Source organism: Emys orbicularis, chromosome 1 (assembly GCF_028017835.1).
Source record: "Emys orbicularis isolate rEmyOrb1 chromosome 1, rEmyOrb1.hap1, whole genome shotgun sequence".
Taxonomy (NCBI): Eukaryota; Metazoa; Chordata; order Testudines; family Emydidae; genus Emys; species Emys orbicularis.
This window is the reverse complement of record NC_088683.1, coordinates 113534243-113559091: the sequence shown is the minus strand read 5'-3', so window position 1 is coordinate 113559091 and position 24849 is coordinate 113534243. Positions and strand designations below refer to the sequence as shown.

At 41.2% G+C, this 24849-nt stretch overlaps 1 protein-coding gene across 2 annotated transcripts in view; it reads right to left on the bottom strand.

Annotated features, from left to right (window-relative positions):
- TMTC1 (transmembrane O-mannosyltransferase targeting cadherins 1) overlaps window positions 1–24849 on the bottom strand; it is a 183501-nt gene that overhangs the window by 76221 nt on the left and 82431 nt on the right. For both annotated transcript variants that reach the window (XM_065417021.1, XM_065417030.1), the window contains one exon: window positions 16131–16252. In XM_065417021.1, the coding sequence (XP_065273093.1) occupies window positions 16131–16252 (122 nt within the window). The remainder of the gene's footprint in view (window positions 1–16130; window positions 16253–24849) is intronic.

Genomic DNA, 24849 nt, shown 5'->3' with positions numbered 1-24849 from the left:
TTTTCTTAGTTGCGTTTTCCACAAACTTTTTGCACTATGTTTATTGAATTGACACTATTTCTGTTTGCATTAATTGCAAAAAGACATTTGCAGATACAAACTGAATATCTGGTGCTTCTATTGAGCCAAAACATCCAGTCCATATGGTGACTGAACTGCGTTTTCAAGTCTCTGAAAAGTTAATCTCAATAATCAGGCCAACAAGAAACTCCTCAAAAAACCTGCAGACAGTTTCCACTCTGATTGATATATTGTCTTTCAGCAGTATAATCCTGCCCTAGGAATTACCTATTTAACGTGAACATTATTTAGGTGAATTTCTTTATCACAAAGCAGTATCAAAAGGAAGATCCTTTCACCTTTGCAGTTTTAGGCACACACCTTCTCCAAACAGCCTACTGCACGTGCCCAGAGAACAAGTGGAAACATTTGGGAAATATTCAGACAGTTCCAATAGCTCATATTACAGAAGGGGAGAAGCAGGACGGACCCAGTTCCCAGCTGTTGGGAATTGCTAATATACTCTTGTTCTCACCAGCAGTATTCAGTATGCTTGTGCTGAATACAGATACAGTTGTATTACAGTTTATACAGCTGCTGGGAAGAGGCTTTTTTTATATACTTTTGATTAAGCTTCATGGTAGTTACATGGATAAATGTGGTATTACACAGAAATAAGGGTTCATTTCAAAATACAGTACACATCTGAGGGAACTACAGGGGTAGTTACATCATAACACCTCCAAGTAGTTCTTGAATAGTGCTTTTCATTCATAGATCTCAAAGTACATTACAAGGGAGGTCAGCATGATTATTTTCATTTTACAGATAGGGAGACTGAGGCACTGGGAAGGGAAGTGACTTGCCCAAGGTCATCTAGCACGCCAGTGGCAGAACTTGGACTAGAAACCAAGTCTCCTGAGCCACAGCCAAGTGCCCTAATCACTACATAGAGAGTTCCAGAGACATACATTGAACTTTCATCAGGACTTTGAATTATCTACCTAAAAATTCCTTGTAACTCCATGAAAATGCAGTCAGAAGGTAATTCAAAGCTACACTATAAATCAAGTGCACCCATATAATTTAACTTCTGATTGTAGCTTTTTGTTACAAATACATATATCACAAAGTAGAACTTCATAGTAATTACACTATAACAACAATGTGGCTATGTACCAGAATTCTACAAAATAATACATGTATTAAGTATGAGACTAAAAGGGGTAATACTAAGTAATGTAGGCTTTAAGTATAGCTTCCAGTTAAATGAATTAGTGGCAACTGTAACAAACTAGGACTGTTCTGTAACTACACTGTAATTAATGTATCTGTGTTAGGAAGTGTATCCAAAAAAAAAAATGTTTTTTTAAACAGAGCATTTATTTACTTGAGGCTTTTATAGTACAAAAATCGTAAGAGTTTGACATAAAATTACAGACAACAATGCTCTGTCTCTGTTCACCAAACAAACAACAACAACAAAAACGGCTGGAGAAAGATGAGCTCCCATTATCTTGTCAGAGAGTTTTCATTGGGGCTGTCTGTTACAGTCACATCTCATCACACAGCTTTTCTTAGTGGTTATTTCATACCCAGTATTGCTTATTTCAGGGGTTTGATTTAAAGTTTCTAACTCCAGGTTCTTTACAGAGCAATGAGTATGAAATACCTTTGAACACTAACAAATCCATTCTCGCCATAAGCAATTTTATATTTTCTCCTATGCCACCTTTTATTTGTGAAACATCCCTTCCGACTAATACTTAACCCCACTACCTTTAGCCTTTTGCACATCCCTCCTTAAGATTAATTTCCACTGTGATGCCTACGGCACCCTGCCAGAAGTTAATAGGGAAGCAGGTGGGGAGCTGAGACTACTATTAGTAATCTGGTTATTTGTCTCCATTAAAAACAAAACAAAACAAACAAACTTCTACAATCTGTGCACACAGCTATCCTACCAAAAGCAATGCTTGTACTACTGTTAACCATTCTCCTCCCCCCCGCCACTGCATTTCTCACAAACACATACTTGTTTGTTCCACCAGTTATGTCTCATCTTAAATTAAACCGAAAGCTCCTGATGCTGGGGTTTGTTTTAATATGTTTGTACAGTGCTAGCACAATGAGAATTCCCAACCTGGTTACTGTAATGGAAATAGAGGGACAAGGTGAGTGAGGTAATAACTTCTGTTGGACCAACTTCTTGAAATATGTCTCTTTCGCTAACAGCTTATAAAGAGCTCGTCTTTAGGCCACCTAAAATATATTACCTCACCCACCTTGCCTCTGTAATAGCCTGGGACCAACATGGCTACAATAACACTGCATACTGTAATGGAAATGAGCACTGATTGCTCATCATGAGATATCAAACCTGTCCCTAGTCCTGGATTGAATATTGCCTGTCTTGTACTTCAGGACAATGGAACCTGGGGAGGGTAGAGTGGGAATTCCAGTTAGTGAGGACAGAAGGAAACATTTTTCAGATTTTTTTTTAAATGTATGGGAGTTGTTTGACAGTGTTCAGAGTTTTGGAATGTTAGAAACTGTCCAGGCAGAGATGAATTGCTAAGCAGAGTACAGGTGAAGCGGCTTACGGTTCTTGATGAATATAATATATCAAGGGGCTCTGTAATTTATTATGAGGGTAGCACCACCATGAGCAGGTATGCTCCTACACCCACACAGATCCAACCTCTGGAAAAATACTTCAAACTTAGGTACACACAGAAAAGCAATGAGACTTAAGCTTCTGTTTCACTTAAGTGATTTTGAAAATTTTGCCCTTAAATCCAAAATTAGACTCCTGATCCTGCTTAAAAGAGATGCTGAACATTCCCAGCTCACATTATCTTCAACTGGAGCTGAGAAAACATCAGGTTACTAATTCAGGCAACTGACGTTATACTTTCAAGTTGGAAAATTTTGCCCCTTATGTGCAAGACAGCACATATGGATATAACTTTCAGCTGTGCCTTAAGCACTATGGAGGAGCTCTGCCCTAATTCTGGCCTGGGGATGGGTGCTGAGGGGACAGTGAGAGGGTAAGTTAGTGGTTCCCTGTGCTCTTTCCCCCTCACACATACTAACCTGGCTCCTCACTTTGTCAGAGGGGATAATTTTGCCCTTAACATTAAAGCTGGTTGGGAATATTTTTTCCTCCCTCACAAAAATGTTTTGAGGAAAAAATGGACTTTTCACAAAAATCTCTTTCCTCAAAAAGACATTGGCAGATTTTTTTTTTTTTTAGTATTCCTGCTTCTGAAGAAAAAAATCTCTCTCTTGACATGCACACACATACAGATACGATCCACCCCTCACCGCCATTCTAATGTTTTTTGCCAGCTTTTGTCTTTATCTTAATGGATCTTTGTGCTGACCATAATCATTTGGATCAAACTGTGGTTTTCCAAAACAGTTATTTAAGAGAAAAGCACCAGCTGTTTTTATTTTGAAGGTAATTTCCCTTCTCCCACCCAGCCCTAGTTTCCAATCGGATTATTTAAAAACCAAACCAAAACAGATTTTGCTTTCTCTTTGGGATAATGGAACAGTGACCATTTCCAACTGTGAAAGCCCCACCACAATCCTGTACGCAGACTCAAATGTGAAGCAGCCCCCTAAGTAGGAACACAATTTAATGTTTAATAGCTTTTCCACAGGTTCAGGATGAGAACATTCATTATGGGAGAACCAGCGGCTACACAAATTCCTCAGCCCTGCAGGGGGGTATACATACGAGCTTCCTATTTGGCACATGCATCAACATGTTGACAGTTTCCTGACTCCTAGCGCTGTGGTCTCTTGCTGTACAAAAGTGGTATCTTAGGAATGTCCTGAATTATAACGAAGTCAGGGCTACACTTAGTAGGCAACTGTTGTGCACCATTCACATGTGTATTTTGGCAGAATTCACTCAGAGGGATGTGGGATGAATGATTTTCTTCTATAATTTCTGCAATTTGTTAACAGCACTTCCCTTGTGAGCAAGTGCACTGCAGTGAGGCACAAACAAGAGAGGAATGAGATGACAGGAAGGCCACATTTCCCAGGGTGTAACAGACAAATTGCAGGGTTTAAATAAGAGCCAGAGTGCAGATATGTAATATTTGCAGCCTACTTATTCAGTGTTCAGTAATTATATCTAATAACTCTCAGTCTTTTCTTTAACCACTGTGTCTAATTTCAGAAGCCAGAGCTACTTACTACTGAAAACATTTTAAACATTTTCCCCCGATGTGTGGCATCACACTGCACCAGTTTACATCAAACATTAGGAGTGGTTTTGCTGCACTGGTTTCTTGATTACGTTGCTTCCTTTGAGACAGGGTAGCTGTTGCCCCACCCCAACGCTAGAGCGTCATTACATTCTGTTATAGCAAGCTGCACGTTTGTGAGTACCCTGTATGAGTTACCTCCTTTGTAAAGCACATTGAGATCTACTGATCTAAAGAGCTAGGTATTTAATAAATAATAAGTTTGAATATACTTCTATTAGTCTCGGCAAATTGGTCAAAGGTGGTTCCATTAATATTAGAACTATTTGGGACACAAAATAAAAAAACTTGGGGAAGGGGTAGGCAAGTCCCATCTTTCTGGACAATCTAGAAGTATTGATATGCTTTTAACCAGTGGAGGCTGGATTGTAAACTGAGTGGAAGAAACTATCTGTAAAAGATGACCCCCCCCACCCCACCCCCAAATTTTTTTTGGAAGAATTTTCAGGATCTTAAAATTGTTGTGTTTCCTTTTCCTGTGGATTCTAATCTAGATTACATAGGTGTAAATCTGGAGTTAATCCACTGACTTTCAATGGAGTTACTCCAGATGTAAACCAGTGGAACTGAGATAAGAATTTTGACCCATACATATTAATTAGGAAAAGTTCCATCTGAAAACAGTATGTCAGGACATGTGAGGGCTACTGGATCAGTATAGTGTCTATAAGCCAGGGGTTGTCAAACTGGGGGTTTGGCCCCTTCAGGAGGTCGGGAGGCTATTACATGGGGGGTCGCGAGCTGTCAACCTCCACCCCAAACCCCGCTTGCCTCCAGCATTTATAATGGCGTTAAATATATAAAAAAGTGTGTTTAATTTATCAGCGGGGGTCGCACTCAGAAGCTTGCTGTGAGAAAGGGGTCGCCAGTAAAAAAGTTTGAGACCCATTGCTATAAGCAGAACAAAGGGATTATTTTAAAATCATATTGAGAACAGAAACTGCAGTTAACATTGACATTTCACCCAGGAGGATTTTTCTATGGCTACTAACCTTGCTGATTTTCAGCACTTAGTTTAGATGACTCCATTTTGTTCTATTAAACCTTGCACTGAAGCTACTCCAAATTAAGTTTAACCACTTTGTGCATCACATCAATTAACTACACATTTTTATTTTGCTACCCTTCAGAGAGTAGTGAGAATAGTATTGTGAAAGGATGGAGTCTGAGGTCAGTATTGACTGACAACATGAGCATGAATTTTTAAAATTCTCTGCTTTTAAAAACTTATTACAAGTTTCCAAGTCTCAGCTGCACATATTCGTTGCTAGGCAACATATGTTTTCAGATTTCCTAGTTATTTGAGATTATTGCAGTTTTACTGGATTTTTAGTAAGCACCTGTAACATGCATCAAGGTGCTGTACATATACATTATATTTTATTTTAAATACACAGGGTGCACACATCAGTCCTCCAAAAAGTCCCACAAACCTCAAGCATTCACATGGCCTGCCCAGCCTAAGGAATAAGGCCCAAAATCAAATAAAGCACTTTAGTGTGTGCTTAACCTAAAGCCTTTGGGATGCTTACACTGTAAAGAAAAAACGGTGACAAAAAAATCTCAGAACCCAGGCTGCAGGGCTAAAAACAGCCGTGCAGATGTTCCTGCTCTGGCTGGAGCCCGGGCTCTCAAATCCAGCGAGGAAGGAGGGTCATGGAGCACTGCTAATTTTAGACTGCACCCTGCGAACCTGAGTCAATTGACCCGGGCTTTGAGAGTCAGTGCTGCAGGTTTGTCTTTGCAATGTAGATGTACCTGTTGAGTGGTGCCACTGAGATCAAGGAGACCAGTCAAAGACTTAAAGTGCTTTGCTGGATCAGGGCCTAACAGACTTGAGCATGGACATCAAGCCTACATTTGAGCCAGGGTCCACCAACCCGGTCTTGAAAAAACCTCTTTGCTATTCCAAATACAACATAGACAAACTCCTCTCCTAGTTCTAGAGACTGAGCTGACATTCTATGTAACACACACTGACAAGAAGAATCAAAATGATTTAAAACACTCTGTTCACAGGCACAGCAGCTGTGTGTGTGTGTGTGGGGGGGGACCTTTAAAGTCACTTCATCCGTATTGACATAAATGGCTGTACTATCACTTTTCTAATGGGAAGCAACTGATTGTAGAAAGAGGGCTTGGCATGTCTTTTGAACTACTTCTCCTTCAGTATGCACTAATTCAGACACAGAAGGTGGAAGGACTGGGAAACAGAAGCACACCAAGGCCTGGTCTACACTAGGATTTTATATCTGTATAGTTAAAAATCCACACCACTGGAAGGCACAGCTATACTGATCTAACCCCCAGTGCAGACACCACTAGGTGAACGGAGGCATTCTTCCGTCAACCTAGCTACCCCTCTCATCGGCGTAGGTAGTGTCTACAGTGAAGTGCAACAGCGATGCAGCTGTCGCATTTTAAGTGTAGACAAGCCCCAAGAATGGATTCACTCTGCTAGAGAGGCTTTGAAAACACCTGACTGGGAGCGTGTCTGTACTACAGGGGCCAAAGCAGCACGCTGTAACCCCATAGCGTAGACATCCTATGGTGACGGGAAGGGTTTTTCCATCGCTGCAGGAACTGCCTGAGCAAAGGTCGCTAGATTGACAGAAGCCTTCTTCCATCAACTTAGCTGCGTCTACATTGGGGTTAGTATGGCACAGTTTTGGCACTTGGGGGTCTGAATTATCAACACCCTTGAGCAACGTAGTTATATCAATCTAAATTTTTAGTGTAGACCAGGCCTGGGTTGCTGAATTGTCATGAGCAGAAGGGTGGGCTGGAAAAACTAGAGTTCCATTTTGTGAAAAAAATTGAGGTTTTAAAATTTGTTTTCATTTCACGTCAGACCAAAACTTGACTTTTTGAATTTTTTTCACAAACAATGTGTGAGAAAGAGATCCACCCCAGAAGAACTCACTTGGGATGTAGGACAGCCAGGTTCAAGTCCCTGCTCTGAATCAGGGAAAGTAGGGACTTGAACATGGGTCTCCTACATCCCAGCTTGTCCTAACCACTTGGCACGCATGTGTGTGTGTGTGTGTATCACTCTCCCTCATGTTGACCAGAAATCCCATCCTGGATATGAGAAACCTTCCCGACTGATTAAACTTCAAAACTAATATGTTTCCACAAAGAGTTTTGCCTTTGAAGTCAACAGGAGCAGTCCCTGAGTAAGAACTGCAGGGAGTAGTACAAAGAGAATCCCAAACTCCAGCAGGACAGACCTAATTTGAAAAGGGACCTTCTGAGCAGGTGATTGATGACATAATTGGTCTTTATTTCCAAATGAAAAGCTGGTTTCTTATTTCAGGCTACATTAAGGGACCCCCAAAGGCACTGGGTCAGGTTTATGAGTTAAGCCAATTTACATTAGCTAAGCATCTGGTTCTCTATTCACAATATGAGACAACTAGATAAAATTTAATGAGCTCAAAAACTCTATTTTCTTTGACAGAAAATGTGTTAACTTTGAAATAAGTGATTCAGCTAATCATTCAATGGTTGGTTAACATTTGGGTCCATTTTCCTTCTCTCCCTTGCTGTCACCATAAAAATAATGTACTGTACAGATTCACTTCATTACACTTTTTGATTCCAAGACTTCATTTTGAGCAGATTCCTATCTGAAGTGCTTCCAGATAACATGGACTTTTGCATGCCTTCATTACAGATATTTTGGAAAGGAAACAGTTATGTGTTTATTATTTAGCATTATAAAGAAAAAAGGCCTACAGAATTTAATAGGGATTAAATCAGCAGGGTTTCATAGAAATTACTCTAAAATATTACATAATTTGGCAGGTAATTATTATTTCTATTTTTTTTTATAACCACCTTGTAGAATTCTATAGTAAGGATATAATTTTACATTAAATGTTATAAGAAGGTTCAAAAAGAAACAAAACGGAGATCATTCTATATTAATTTTATATTCCTTTACAAATAAAAATTCCAATTCCAATCAATTTGACTGAGGCTATGTCTACACTACAGCCTATATCACTCCGGGGTGTAAATAAACCACCCCCACAGCGAAATAAGTTACACCAACATACGTACTGGTGTGGACAGCGCTATATTGGTGAGAGAACTTTTCCTGCTGACATAGCTACCACCTCTTGCAGAGATGGTTTTATTATGCTGATGGGAGAGCTCTCACGTGTCAGCATAGAGCAGGGGTGGGCAAACTACGGCCTGCAGGCCGAGCCGTTTTAAGCCGGCCCGCGAGCTGCACCATGCGGCTCAGCCGTGCTCCAGCGCTCCGTCCGGGGTGCAGGGTCGGGGGCCAGACCATGCGGCTGGGCCCCACTCTAGATGGGGCACAGGGTCGGGGACTGCACCACGCGGCAGGGCCCCGCTACGGCCGGGGCGCAGGGTCGGGGGCTGCACCATGAGACTCCCGGAAGCCACGGCATGGCCCCGCTCCAACTCCTACGCGCTCCAATGGGAGCTGCAGGGGCAGTGCCTGTGGATGGGGCAGCGTGCAGAGCCGCCTGGGGCGCGCCTCCGCGTAGGAGCCAGAGAAGGGACATGCCACTGCTTCTGGGAGCCACTTGAGGTAAGCGCCGCTTGGAGCCTGCACCCCCTGAGCCTCTCCCCACGCCCCAACCCCCTGCCCCAGTGCTGATCCTCCTCCCGTCCTCCAAACATCCTCGATTCCAGCCCGGAGCACCCTCCTGCACCCCAAACCTCTCATCCCCAGCCCCACCCCAGAGCCCACACCCCCAGCCGGAACCTGCACCCCTTCCCACACCCCTGGTCCCCCTCCCGTCCTCCAAATCCCTTGGTCCCAGCCCAGAGCACCCTTCTACACCCCAAACTCCTCATCCCCAGCCACACCCCAGAGCTCGCACCCCAACCCCAATTTTGTGAGAATTCATGGCCCGCCATACAATTTCTATTCCCCGCTGTGACCCTCGGTCCAAAAAGTTTGCCCACTCCTGGCATAGAGTGTCTTCACCAGAAGCGCTGCAGCAGCACGGATGCATTGGTGCAGCTGCGCCGCTGCAGCACTATACGTGTAGACAAGCCCTGAGTGGATTATTTCTATTAAATTACACTTTTTAAAAAAAATTCTGACTTTTTTTCCACCTCACTTAAAATTTCCATACATAATTTGGACCTCCAGATTATTTTATTTAAAAATCATCTTTGATCACAATAAATGTTTTTTTTAAGATTTGTTTCTTTAACCTAATTTAGCACAATAACAATAAAATAACGCTTTTTAGCTTTCCCATTAAAGTTAACATGCAAGTGGTAGTAATCATAGTAAGTTCAGCCTTTCCCTGAAACCATCTGTGTGTGGCCAAAGTGCAATGTGTTTTTCAAAGGCATGTTTCATATTCAGTTAAAGCAGCTAAGACTGCAGTCTAGACCAAAAGCACCATGAGGTAATCTTTTTCATCTTTGCAAAATTACTTGGCTCTTATTCCTATATATTTATTGGCTTTCACCAAAATATTTGGCACTAGCATCTCATCATTTCTTGCTTGTGTTATTTTGATTTCTCGTCAGAATGTTTAATAGTAATGGGCAAACCCCGAAAGTTAGGAGTCCAGATTTGGACACACATCTGAAAGGTTGAATGCTTACAATATTTAGCATTTTATAGTACCTTATTCACCCAAAGCACTGTAAAGACGTGAAGTAATTAATACAACACCCTTTTGAGGTAGATGGTAAGTATTATCGACATCTGACAGATGGGGAAAATGAGAAAGAAAGCTGGAGTGACTTGCCCACAGCTACATACAGAGTCACTGGCAGAGTCAGGATTAGAATTCAGGACCATCAAAATCCCAACCCTGTGCGTATTCCTCCAGATCACAGCCTCCGCTGAAATCCTGGAGCAGTTAGCATTGCTCCATTAAAGTCAATGGAGATACACCAATTGAGACTGAGGATCTGGCCCATTTTCAGATTACCTGCTGTCAGTGACACCTGTGCAATGCCACTGCCTTCACAGGGTATAGAGAGGTGTATCTGACTGGCCCTTGTAATCATGTTGACTGATGAATCACAAGGAATAGAATCCAGCTCACTCCCTCTTAACTTTATCAGCTCCGTACAGCTAACAGGAGCATAAAAGCACTAAAAACGTTTTTTTAAGTAAGTAAATTAAACAGATACAGTTGGGAATACACACTACCGTGGTAAATTGATCTAAGCTATGCTATATGTGCTGCCGAAGCAAGCACATATAGCATAGCTTAGATCAATTTACCGCGGTAGTGTGTATTCCCAACTGTATCTGTTTAATTTAAATTGATCTAAGCTATGCTACTCCAGTTACATGAACAACATAGCTGAAGTCGACATAGCTAGATCCACTTACTGCGGTGTCTACACTGCGCTGTGTCAATGGGAGATGCTCTCCCGCCGACTTACCTTACGCTTCTCAGGGAGGTGGAGAACAGAAATCAACGGGCGAGTGCTCTCCATGTCTTCACCAGACCACCGCATTGATTGCAGCAGCACTGATTTAGCTCCGTAGTGAAGACGTGCCCTCTGACTCAGCAAAGCACGCAGGCATTTGCTTCACTTTAGGCACTGAAATGCTTAACTGCTTTGCTGAATCAGTTGGGTGAAACTCTGGCCCCATTGAAGTTAATGGGAATTTTGCCACTGATTTCATTGGGGCCAGGATTTGACTCTAATTGTGGGGGGGAGGGGGAAAGATCTTCTATTAGCAGAAGTTATATCAACACCCACAGTATCTGATCTAGTATTAAAGGAATGTGAGACAGGTAAGTGGGAATTCAGATCCTCAAGCTTGATTGACATATAGGTTTAAAAAAAGTGAAAAAGGGTGGCAGGGGGAGTGAAAATGCATAACATTACATCCAGTGAAAAATGAATAATGCCAAAGGCAGGCATATTATAAAACCCTCTCTTCAAATTATTGCTTTGTGGAGGAAGGTAAGTTCTCTTCAGAATTATTCAGGGTCACAATCTCATGAAAATTGCAGACTTCATTACCATAATATGGATCAGTTTCTAGTGTTTAATTAGTATATTGCAAATGTTAATGGATGGGGTTATACTAAGTGAAGTGGACACATTAGCAAGGATAGGCAGCAATTTGCTGTTTTGTTGTTTAAAGTACAGCATGTAAAAACAAAAGCTTCGTGGGGCACTTGGTCTTGTATGAATTTTTAAGAAGAAGCTGATACAAAGAGATTGATCCTTTTGAGAAACCTAGAGCATTCTGTCTAGATACTGACTTTCTTACTGATTCCTATTTAGAAATCAAGTAAGGTGGCAGAGACATTTACAAGTATTGATCTTACAACTTACCATGGTGTACTTCTGATTCACTAAACAAACGTGGCTAAAAGCAATGCACAGGCTCTGGCAGAAACACGTAACCTGCAAGGCAGAGAGTGCTGCTCTTTAACAGACAGCATCATATTGATTCACCGCTACAGGGATAAGGGGGTATAGTTTACTCCCTGCTGGGCATTTATTTATAAGGGGGTACAGTTTACTCCCTGCTGGGCCTAAGGTGGTATTTGCAATGGACGGAGGGACGCATAGAGGGATGCATAGTCAGATGGCAGTAATTCTGCCACTGTGCTGCTGAGGTTCAACCATTGGACAGCAGCTTTTATTTTCATCTTGGGCTCCCTAGGACCCCAACACACAGAACTCCACTATCAAAAGTTGCCTGGGAATGTACTGAATCAGTGATGTAATCAAAATCTGCACACAGGACACTGTTATTATAATTGATGCATCAGGTCATAGGACTTCTCCCTTTGATGTAAAAGGTCAGTTTCCTGTCCTATCATCTGCATTCCTCCTGACTGGCTATATGTTTACTTCTAACAGAACTTTCATCACTTAAATTTCTGCAAATATATGTCTGAAAGCAAAGCACATATTCAGGAACTAGTGGTGACCTGATTGACCCTTAGTTGATCATATCACACTCTCTGCAATAAATATGTGCAACTTTCATTTAATTTCATCTTTGTTTTTGTCAGTCATGGTTGCAAAATCCATGGACTGTTAAACTGGGAAGGTTTAAATAAGGTAAAAAGGTAAAAATAAGCAGTGACATAACTATCTGAGCCAGGAAGAATAACTGATTGCTTCTGGAGTTTAAACATTGTAATATTTAACACACAGGCACTTGATCCGGAAACTGTGCATGCACTTAGCAGGCTCAGGTGGTTGGCTATTTTTAGCAGGGCGGTTCTCTAAAAATCTGGAAGCAAATTAGAAAACAAATGCGTAGTAAATAATAATAATAATAATTAATGGAGATATCCCATCTCCTAGAACTGGAAGGGACCTTGAAAGGTCATCAAGTCCAGCCCCCTGCCTTCACTAGCAGGGCCAAGTACTGATTTTGCCCCAGATCCCCAAGTGGCCCCCTCAAGGATTGAACTCACAACCCTGGGTTTAGCAGGCCAATGCTCAAACCACTGAGCTATCCCTCAGGCAGGAGCCACTGAAATGGGAGTTGTGCAAAAAGTTGAGCAAACCAGAGAAATAGCTCCTACAATAAGGGTCCAGTCCTGAGAGGTCCAGAGAACCCCCAACTCCCATTACAGTAAATGGGAGGTCAGAGTGTTTAGCATTGCATCAGAGGTGGTCACCGTCACACTTTGTGTGTCTAATTGTTCCCCTGAGGAGCAATTGCAGTCAGGAGCTAAAGATCCCGGTTATGTTCAGTTAGGTTCTAGGAACAATAAGATTAACTGTTCTTTTCATTTTAAATGCAATTGTGATGTTTTGCACTAAGTGGACCAGATTTTCAAAGTGACCAGCACCTGCAGTTAGAGCCAGATTTCCAAAAGAGGTCAGCATTCAGTGTCCTGAATCTTCTGAGAATCTGGTCACTTATTTTGGTGCCTAAATGGGAGCGGAGCTTTTTTGAAAATCTGTCCTATGAATTCTATCCTGCCCCAATCTCCACTTATGTTTACAGCTGGTTGGGAAACTATTATCCTGTGAAAATTTTTAACAAAAATTTAAAAAATCTTTTTGATTTTTTTCAGGCTTTTGAAGATGTACACAAAGTCCTGGAAGGCAGGGTCAAGTTCTACAACTAGTGCATGATCAAAAGGTTGTACAATTCCCTATTTTTCTAAGTCAAATTAAATTAATGTGGGGGTAAAAATCCTAAAACATTTCCTTTTTGGTTTACAAACCTTTTACTTAAATCCTCAGGTCTTTATTCACTACACTTGAAATTTTGCCCATGTAAGGACTGAATAAAATGGAGTAAGGAGTTCAGGATGTGATCCACAGATTGCAATGTGCACAACTGTGACATGCACACAAATATTTATAAAAGGCTTTCATTTCAAAAGGGGGTGGAAGAGCACCTTTAAATATAACCAAGAATAATACAGTCATCAATGTGTTTTCCACACATTGAGTCAGCTTTCTCACCTCAAAAAAATCTTTCAAATGGAGTGAAATATTCCAATTTAGTAATTGATGTTAGAGCAAAAATAGAACAAAACTCAAGAAAAGTATATTGCATTTGGCAAAATGCAAGCAATGAAACAGTTGCTAAAGAATGTTCCAAATAAAGAACACTGCCCCTCCTTCTCTTATATCCTCAATATTATGTGCCAAGTTCCTCAGGGGGGTGGAGATGGGGGGGAATAAAGAGATGTCATTGTGGTTTCACAATAGTTATGAATGCTCATGGAAGGCTAACACTCCCCCACCCAATCTGTTTTATAGAGAGAGACAGAAAGAGTGCTCATTGGCATTCAATAACTTTGCAAGCAGTAAATTTAGTTCTCAACACTCTTGTGTATATAATTTTTTGAGTGTCCCTCCTTCTCCTACAAAGAACCTGGTGACAGAGAGTGAGAGCTGTCCACACACTTTCTTTGACATGAGAATTAATGGCCATGTTAGTTTTTAATTTTAAATTTCAGTTCAGTGGCCTGCCACCTTGGGGTGAAAAAAGGTCATGAATGAGGAAATGAATGGTCTAGTGGTCTGAAAACAGAACAGGACCCAGGGACTCTGACACATACTCACTCTTAGCATTTACCATTTAACCTCTCTGCCTCAGTATCTCCTCCTAAAAAAGGGAGTCACTTTCATTACCTATTTCACAGGTTGTATGTTTGTAAAGCCCATAGAAGGATGAAAAACATTATATAAGCAGTGTTCCTATGCACATATTAAATATGTTAATATTCCTTCCACAAAGTCCTCCTGGAGCATTGCCCATTTTTCCTCCTTCATTACCACCAACTTCAAAAGGCATGTCGTGATATCGGTAATCTCATCTGGAGAAGAGCTAGATGCTGGCGTCTGCAGCACTCCAAGTCTTTGCTCTTTCCACAGCCAGAAAAGTGAGAGAACAGCAAGCAGTGTGTTAGAAGCTGGGCTGGCTGTTTCTCAATATCTATTTTAACAGCTTTGCTGTGTTTCTCCATTTAAAATGATGGACAGTAATGAGAATCACGAGCTGTGGTGATGATTCTCAGAATAACTCAGAGGGCCAAATCTCACTCACCTTACTCACGTGAACAGTCTCATCGAACTCAAGGGGGTTACTTCTGTGAATAAGGTAAGCAGGATTTGGCCCATAAAACAAACTGATATAATAGGAGGCAGGAATACATCTCAGCTATGTAAAACTATAGACTCTGGTCCCAGTCTAGCGAAGACCAGAGAGTAGGCCTATTGAAGTCCATGGGACTACTTACGGGCATAAAATTAAGTAGAAACATGAGCCTTTGTAGGATCAGGACCACAGAGAATATTTTTCTAGGTTTTCTGTTTTTGTTTGCTTTTTCAGCAATCTAATTTTAAAAAGTAGGGGGAATAGAGCAGTTATTTCAGACAGCATAAAGCAATTTGGGGTGAAGCTTAGGGCCATCAGCTCTAAGTTCAATCATCATGAAAGATAATGGGAACTGAGTATGCACCTGATGGCAAAACTTAGTTCTTAGAATGGAAACATGGCTACAGTGCTATGAAAATGTAATTATATTTATGGCTGGATCAAGCAGGCAATCACCAGTTGAATCTTGGATGGTTGGCCTTTCCTACTGCTTCAGCCTTAGAGCTGGATATGATGGAGATACAAGGAGCAGTTCAAAACTATGCTGCTTGCAAGAGCAGCAAGAAGCACCAGAACCCCCTAGCAGCTAGTCAGTCCAGAATGTAAATGGTATCTAGGTGGAAACTAGGGTGAACTCAAATTTAGAGTTACAGTTGAGGAACGTGTGGGAGTCTTTCCCCACCCCCACCAACTAGACTATAAACTCTTTCATAGGCCTTGATCCTGCAATTGATAGTGCACGGGCAATGGGACTGTGTGGGTGAAACAGTCCACTTGCAGAATCAGAGACTTGTCAACTTTTTAGGAGATGGACCTTGTCTTCCTTTGTGATTGTACTGAATCTAGCACAATGGACCCCCCTTGGCTATTAATAATAGATAAACAGTAATAATAATGGTTAACCCTATAAATACTGTGCTTAAATTAGAGAACATGGACAATTTATGTTGACAATATTGCTTAGGGAAACAGCAAGATTCGTACAAACACAAAAGGACAATGTACAAGAAACAACACGCTGCTTCCCTTTATACAGATACTTTCAACCACATTCAAAAAAATTCATAACAATGGAATGGAACTAGCTTTGATTCTGCCAAGTAGCCTGCCTTGACAAGCTATACTTTTTCTGATGTTGCTGCTCAAAAATTCAAAGGCATATTGTGTTTGGACGAAAAATAAATAAAATATAATGTCTGAATCACAATAACAGGCAAAAAATAAAAAAATCTTACCTGCTTTTACAAAATGGGTGAGAGGGTCTCATTATAAAGGAATTCAATTGCAATAATTACCTTGGCATGTAAAGGACTCGCTCTGCCACCACAAACCCCACCCTGAAGAAGAGGTTGCTGGCTGGGATAAATGGGAAAACCAGGAACAACAAGCCAACTAAAACTTCTCTATGTTCGAGTTTCTGCAACAACACAATAGTGAAACGCATGTGAATGAAAAAGAAATCCAACTTCCAATCAACATTAAGTTGCCCCTCTTCCATTTTCAGATTTTTATTAATGAAATAAATTACTCAGATTAATGATTGATCAATATACTGCATTGAAAACAGGAATTATTCCACACTGCAGTTCCTCTGCATTTACATATTGTTTGTGTATTGTACATCTGACATACCCATAACACATGTTTATTGTTTGAATTACACAAGCATCAGATACAACACAGTGTGTATTACTCTTGGCAACTTTTCTGAGGTCAGTTTTACTGTACATAGATACTTAAGATTGTAACTATCTGAGGTAATTTACAGGCAATCTGCAACTGAAGTATTATATATAAAAATAGTGTGGGTGTACACACAGACACACATGTCTGTGTTCAGTCTCAAGTCTTTACAATTAAGAAGCAGCAGCTAAATCTGCGATGTTCTATATGAAGAAAATTAACTAAAAACTGCACATTAATATAGTCTTTTTATCCCTTTGTAGAAAATATCTAAAATTTAAATTATACTTTATCACACAAGATACTTATGTCCAATACAGTGTTCAACATTTGAGGCATTCCATACATTAATATATAATGTCTTTGGTCCATATTGCTGTTTATAATGTTTGCTTGCTATGAGAGGAGAAATGAAATTGTCACGTGATTTTGTCAAAACTATTGTGATTTGCACAGCTGCTCCAAATATTGCCAGACTGCAAAGGCCTCAGTCCTCATCTGGAGGGACCACAGCCTTTAGAGATGAAAGCTAATTCCATTTCTCTACTAGCTCCAGTCCAACTGGATGAATCAGTTTGTAATGTCTGCTGTTGCTCACTACAGATCAAATTAAGGTAATCAAACTCACCATTTAAAACCTGAGAATTTAGGTTTCTTTAGATGAAAGAACAGCATTTAGTTTGTTAAATCATCCAGCCTAGACATTTGTGCTTTCTTGTGCTGGCCAATAATACCCTAGTTTAATCAGTCCTTGTTGTACCATACCTAAATGATGGGGAATTCATTTTGAGAGGTCTAGCTTTGTAACATTTAAAGGCAGATGCAAATTGACTCACTTAATCTTTTCGGCTTTTCTAATCATTTTGGTCTATTTCTCAGTGCTGGAGAGCCTATTTGCCTTACAAAGCTTTACATGAAGGGATCTAAAAATGGAAATATCAAACAAGGCATAGGTAGCAGTATGCAGCCCAGCAAAAGATGTAAGGCCAAATTCTGCTCTCACTGACACCAGTGCAATCTGCTTTGGCACTGCACTGCTGTAACAGACATTGGTCCACAGCATAACAGTAACTGCTAGATTTCACCACATATGCATTATAAGTATCTTTATTGCGTGTATAACACTTGCAGAGCTACAAATAAATTAGGCACTTAACAACGGTTCCTTATGTTAAGTGCCTAAGCTCCCATATACAACAATACTAGCAAGTAGAAGTAAACACCACGTCAAGCACAATACTGATTACACTTCCCACAGACTCTACCTTTTACAAAAAATTTAGATTCATGAAATTTGCAGTTACCACGCTTCGCAAAACTGGTGAGAAATCTCTGAAGAAAGAACCCCCACAGGACTAGCATGCATTGTGCAATGCAGGAGGAAAAAAATAAATACTGTCTAAATAAGTAACCAAGAGGAAGATGAGGAGTCTGAATTATACACTTTTCCTTGCCACAGATGCAAGAGAAAGCAGTACAATATCACTACTTTTAAAAAAAAAAATCAAGTTTTTTTGTAAAATTTTTCATATTAGCAAAAAGTCCATTTATCAACAATAAAACTTTTTGTTTGAAAAACGCCAACCAGCAGCAGTTGCCACAAGGATGTTGTACAATCACAAATGGGAGGGGAAGTGGTCTGTGCAGTTGTCCACAGGATGGAAGGTGGTCCATGAGAACCTCTCCATCAAGATTTTTCAATTATGAAAAACGTTCGAGAACCACTGAATTAAGGTTCGCAACTTCGTTGTAGGGAAGGGAAATCTTGTTATCCTCATTGAACAGATAAGACACAGAGAGGTGAAGTGACTTGCCCAGGTTCAGAAAGGAAGCCAAAGGCAAATTTCAGAGTACAACTCATATCCCTGGCCTCAGCTGTAAAAATAATCTCTAAAAACTAAAGTGCACACTCATCTTACCCTCTCTTTAATACACTTAAACAGACACCACCACCATCCTGAAAGAACTTTGCATAGGGCCCACAATAAAACATTATGAATTTTCTTTGCAGCCAAGCAGCAAAGTAAGATAGACTGTTCACAGAGCTCAGACTGAGATCAGTCCATAAAGTTGATGAACAAAGAGATGTATTGTAAGGACATGGAATTACAAGAACAATCGAATTCCATTCAAACCACAGGAAGAAGAAAACAAATAAATCAAACGTACGTTGAACCGAAAAGGTTAAGATACATAAATCAGTTAGGCTGAAGTGGGGGATCTAATCTCCTCACTTCTCTGTATAAAGTATCGCAGCACTATCCAGATGCCACAGAGCTTTGGTCATTCAATTCCTCTGGCAGGGTTCACAAAGAGTGGCAAAACAAGCATCTACCATCACAGAGGGGCACAGCACATGTGCAAAAGAACCCAGTGACACTAGCATTAATATCATGAAAACACCATGATGCTAATTACTTCTAAAATAAACAACATTATTCGACAGCTGACAGTGCCCTTTTTAAGGAAGTCAGCTCAGGCTGAAGAGCTCATTGAGAGGCTGGTTCCTGAAGGCCTTTAGGTCTGAAAGTATTCGAGTCAATGCTATTTGACTCCATCTGAACACTCTCTTTACAAGGCAAAACATAGGGTCAAAACTCTTTTAAACTCTTCTACTCACTTGTTCTACCCTAGTGTTGTGGAATAACACCCCAAAGGCAGTAATGAATCAGTCTACTTTTCTGCAGAGGAACCGAAGAACATTTTTATCTCTCTGTCAGCATGGCACTAATTTAAAAAAACAACAAAAGCAAATAAGAGGGATAAGTCAGAGTAGACTTAAGGTGATCTAATGGGTTACAGCACTGGCTTTTCACTTTGGGAAATTTTGGTTCAAATCCTGAATCAGGGTCCAAAGTTTGATGTGATGGTCCTGTCTAGAAACCAGATTGCCAAATATTGGAATAGTTGGTGTGGCTGCACGCCATCTGACATGCGTTAGCTTTGTGTGGGCTAAGCACAGGACTCATTGCCCGGCTGTACTCGGTCTATCTTAAAACAAACTCACTATTTAAAAGCTGAGAATTTAGGTGTCTTTAGATGACTTTAATGAGCACTAAAATTCTCTTACAGACTTAAGGAAAAATGAAAGAGGAAAGAGAAAGAGAAGGAACACAAATAACTAAAGAACTTGAAAGGAGCTTATGTACTATGGGTGATATCCTGGCCCTAATTAAGTTAATTGGAAAACTCTCACTGATTTCAACAGGGCCAGAATTTCAGCCTCTCTCTCTTTTCCAAGCAAGTTTGTTTAGTATGCCCAACCGTCATCCTCTCTTCCTCAGGAGAGGCTGCCAGATTTATTGGTGAATCAACAACTGAAGACAGAACTGAGTCAGAGGATTCAGAAATCAACACTGCAGATCTTTAGAAAGTAGGAAGAGAGGGACCTTATTTCAAGAACAGTTCTTAAGAAATTGCCCCCAAAACATAATGAATTGCAAAAGAACAAGGCATTTGTTACATTTCTGAGGTGGGAGACTTCAGATATTTAGACCATTTATTTGGCTGACGGTTTGTTTAGAACACACAGTTTTTATTACTCTGTAGCATGGGCCAATTTAGGGACAAACTGGGCTGCAGAACATGGTAGAACCCCCAGCTTCACCCATGTCCCTAGAGCACTATTTGAAGCTTCAGAAAAGGGCAGATATGTGATTCTTTATTTTTCCTGTTTTCTTAAAATGCAAACTTTGGGCTGGACATTAGTAATCACTTCGTTCTAACAAGAGCCAGCTCTTTCTGCCGGGATAAAGACATTTCATCCGTTTGGAAATATAATGCTGAGGTCTTTATAGGCACTCCAAATGACTTTCTTTGCATGGAAGAGACCTTTGAATTAACCTTAGAACTCCCTGGTTTGTTGACAACACGCCAGATTTCTTTGAATGAAAGTAATATCATTTATCCAATGTGATTTATTATTCTTCATATGTCTGCCTATTATTGCTACTTGAAGGTTTGGTCTCCTTTACTCTAATCAAAAATCAATAAAGAAGGATTTTAAAAATCTGCAAAGCTTCACTCTCTTATCAAAGATTCAAAAGATTTAAGCTCTTTTCGTATAAGCGAGACAAGAATTAGTCACACTCTATCAAACAAAATTGAAGAGAATTCTCTGACTCATTCCGAGGCCAAAATATATGAAAGGAGAAATAAGTTTATTAAATTGCTAGTCTGGCAACTTTAAAAAAAAAAAAAAGAGGGAGGGGCAGAAACTACTAGGTTTACTCCTGAGACTGAACTTCCAGAAGGACATACTCTGTATCCTCAGATTCCTGAGCTATTAAATCACAATACTCTTCTCAAAGCGAGACCTCAGAGGAAAAAAGTAGGGTCTCTCTAAACTGAGCTTGAGCTACCTGTCATAAGACACAGCATGATGAATCTGTGTCCTGGCGTAAGTATTGCACTTTGAAAGTCCACATCCCTTCACTGAGAAAACTCTTTAGAACCCCTTTCTGGGCATGCACAGCTAGAGTTGGCAATAAGATAGCGGCTGGTTAGCAACTGCAAGAGGTTTTCCTTTCTTTCTTTCTTCGAACATTTCCTGAGTTGTTTACCCATGTTTGCTTATTTGAAACTCAAGATTCGCCTGTGGCTATTAAATGGATGTCTCTTTCTCCACTCTATTACAGGGACAAGACAAGAACCATCTCGCCTCCTTTTTAACAATCTGTGCCGTCTTAACAAAGACCTGAATCATTCTCTGTCAGTGAGTCTCAGATGGCCCATGTTTCAAGCATCTGACTTCAGGCACAGAGAAGTTAGTACCATTAGGAGGATGGATGCATATGACTGTAGCAATAAATGCTATTCATCTTCAAAGTGCTTACAATCCTAAGAGGTAAGTAAATAATCTATCTATGAGCAGAGTGAGGTACAGAGAGGTTAAGTGACCACAAAAGGAATCAGTCAAAGACAGGACAGGATTACAACTCTGCAGTTTATTTTTGGCACCCATGGATGTGTTTAGACCTCTAAACCATATACAAACTCAGAAGGTAACTTCACATGTGCTTATAATACTGGTTGCTCATCACAATTCTCAACAATCTTTTAACTTCACTATTCACCAGGCCTATGCCAAGTCACTGTCAACATCACACTCCTTAACATTTCATCACATTGCATATTGCAAGGGGGCAAGATTTGCAAATGTCTAACTGCACCTTCCATATGCAACAGTAAAGAAAATAGTACAATCCAGTTGAAACTGCAAGTGAAATTTTCAGTGAAAATGTAGTTACCCAAGTTAAGCTTGGTGTCCTAGCCAAGTTCTAACAGCCCTACATTTACAGAAAGCAGCATGAGTTCTTTAATCTCCGGTCAGGAACTCTGTTTTACTTTCCATCCAAAGAGCACAATGCCCCTTAAATACCAGTCCTCGGTTCAGCAAGTCACTAGCAACACCCGCCTTCAATAATTAGGCTCTCTCTGACTATCTCCCTTCTAAGTACTAATAAAAACATCAATATTTTTTATTGACTAGATGTGGGCAAATCTGACATGGAACCACTGAGAAACCATATGTATGGAACCACACAGTTGTCTTTTTACAGTCGCTATTCAGTGCGCTTTAACTGCCTAGTAGTGTCTGTCCCTGTTCCTAGCATTCAGTAGCACTGAGCAGCACCAAAAAACTACTTCCCTGTATTTCAGCAGAACAAGTACACATATAAAGCTGGAATCAATCCAGCCTCATTGGCTACCTGACCAGGGAGTGCCCCTCAGGAAATCTTCAGCACTGATCACAGCCACTGGGAACTAGTCTGTTGCTATTCACTTTCTGCTTTAAGAAAGGGGAATTAATACGCCATAATGGAAACTAGGGCCTGATTTTCAGAAGTGCTAAGTAAGTACAACTGCTACTGAAGTAAATGGGAGATGTGGCTGCATAGCACCTCTGAAAGTTAGGGTCTTCAGTATGGAACAAAACAGTATGCAGAGCATTTACAATTCAATGACCCAACAAAGAGGCAGAAATTTAACTTACTGAGATTTATTTTTATTTTAATATTGGTTTTTTTCCCCCAATAGGCTATATCTATCAGCTTCCCTTTCATTTTTACACAGCCAAATGTGTTTTCTTATAGCTAACTATAAAGTAGGGTTACCATCCGTCCGGATTTCCCCGGACATGTCCGGGTTTTTCAGTGTTAAATGGCCGTCGGGGGGGATTTCTAATCAAGAAGAAATGTCCAGGATTTCCCCTCCTGCGGAGTGCGGCGCGGCTGATTGGACGCCTGACCTGATTGAAAGCCGCTCCCAGCCACTAGGGCCTCTAGCAACCAGAGTCCCTCCCCCTCCCCCGCTCCCTCTTCCCCCACAGAGCAGCTGGCAGTGTTAGAGTCCACGTGGAGCCCGCAGCTCTCCCTCTGCCGGGTGAGCAGGGCAGGCGGCGGGGGCGGGGGTGTGTGTGTGTGTGTAGAGGCTGCAGGGGCAGGGGGGCGCAGAGGCTGCAGGGGCGGGGGGGTGCAGAGGCTGCAGGGGCAGGGCAGGCAGGGGGTGCAGAGGCTGCAGGGCGAGTGGGGAGCAGGGCAGGCAGGGGGTGCAGAGGCTGCAGGGCGAGTGGGGAGCAGGGGGCGCAGAGGCTGCAGGGGCGGGGGGGCGAGTGGGGAGCAGGGAAGCACTTAGCAACCCCCAACCAAGATCAGAGCGGGAAGGAGGAGGGGGAATGTGGGGTGCTCAGAGGAGGGGGCAGAGTTGGGGCAGGGACTTTGGGGAAGGGGTTGGAATGGGGGCGGAGAAGGGGTGGGGTTGGGCCGGGGGCGGGGAAGGGGCGGAGTTGGGGCAGGGCCGGGGGCGGGACCGGGGCCCCGTGGAGTGTCCTCTTTTTTAAATGTTTGAATATGGTAACCCTAACTATAAAGGCACATTCAAACTCAGGGCAATCCATCACATCTGAGTCTTCATTATTAAGTCTTCCAATGGCTCTCTGAAGCAATGGGTTCATTTTATCTGCCTCAACCCCTATATCCTTGAGTTGCACACTTCATGGCCTTCTCTGACCAGGATGCAAGAGGGTGTGCATCCTTTAAATAGCCTGGAGCATTCTGAAAGGAAATCCAAACGAATTTGGCTCCAAGAATTAAAAAAAATAAAAAAATAAACGTTGACCTTTATGAATTTATTTTTTAATTCAGACCCCAAGTTGCTATAGTACATGAAGAAAGAAGGAAGGTAAAACTTAGCCTAGACAGTGTTTGTTATATGTATACAGGTAATCTGGTTTGGAGAACTGACACTGTTCTCAATATAGGGTGGAATCGTTTTCCCCCTAAACGAGTGAGAAGGGGAATCCCAATAAAAATAATGAGACAGACCCTGAAACCATATCGCAAACCAACTCAAAACGGGAAACATTATCCCATTAGCCTGGACATTTCTTAATCATTAATCCATCTGTTTTATTGATTTCATTCACTGTCTGAGGCCCTGATCCAAGGCCCACAGAAGTCAAGAGTAGTCTTTCCAGTCACTTTAAATGGGCCTTGACAGTCTACATTTTTTTTCTTCAGGTTAATAAACAAAGAGAAGACCCCTAAAACATAATTCCTGAGTGCAAAAAAGGACGGAAATGCCAAAACTATTTACATGCATGAAAAAATCCTGCAGGAGCTAAGGATTCTGTGCTGTGACGTGCTGAGTATGCTCATATGTATGAAAATTAATTTGGGCTATATCTACCTAGCACATGTCAAGCCTGCTTTTCCTTTCAACTAAAGCTACCACCATGCATAAAAGAACATGGACAGAAAGTATTTTTACAAGTTTGGCAGCTGCATACAGAGAGATTACAGTCATTTTCTTCTTTTGCTTGCATTTTCTGGTTGACATACCTATAACCTCAGGAAGGGTTCTATGGTATTTTCCATCAACAGCAAGGATACTTAGCTGATCAGCCTGCAGCTTTCCATACTCCTAGAAGTCAGACAGCAAGACATGCAGAGTTCCTCCAAGTGCTTTTTTTTCTTCCCTTTCCTTCATTTTTAGCTAAGCAAGGTCTTTATGGCTTATTGCTCCCTCCCTGAAGCAAAAGTTAACAACAGATGAGGCACAGAAAACCTCATTGCTAAACATTAAGAACATCAGTACTGACCTTAACTTGGTGTTACGAATTCATGGGGGCCCTCAGGAAAGTGAAAGCAAGATTTATTTTAAATGGACCTTTTATGAAAATGACTGTGGTTTCCAGCTAGTCAGATATATGCAGTCGATAAATAGCCTTATTCACCTTGCAGTGTCTTTGAAGCACTTGGGAACAAAAGCATTGTTCTGGAGGGTTGAGGCAGAAGAATTTTGCTAGACATACTTTCAAAGACTGTGCTG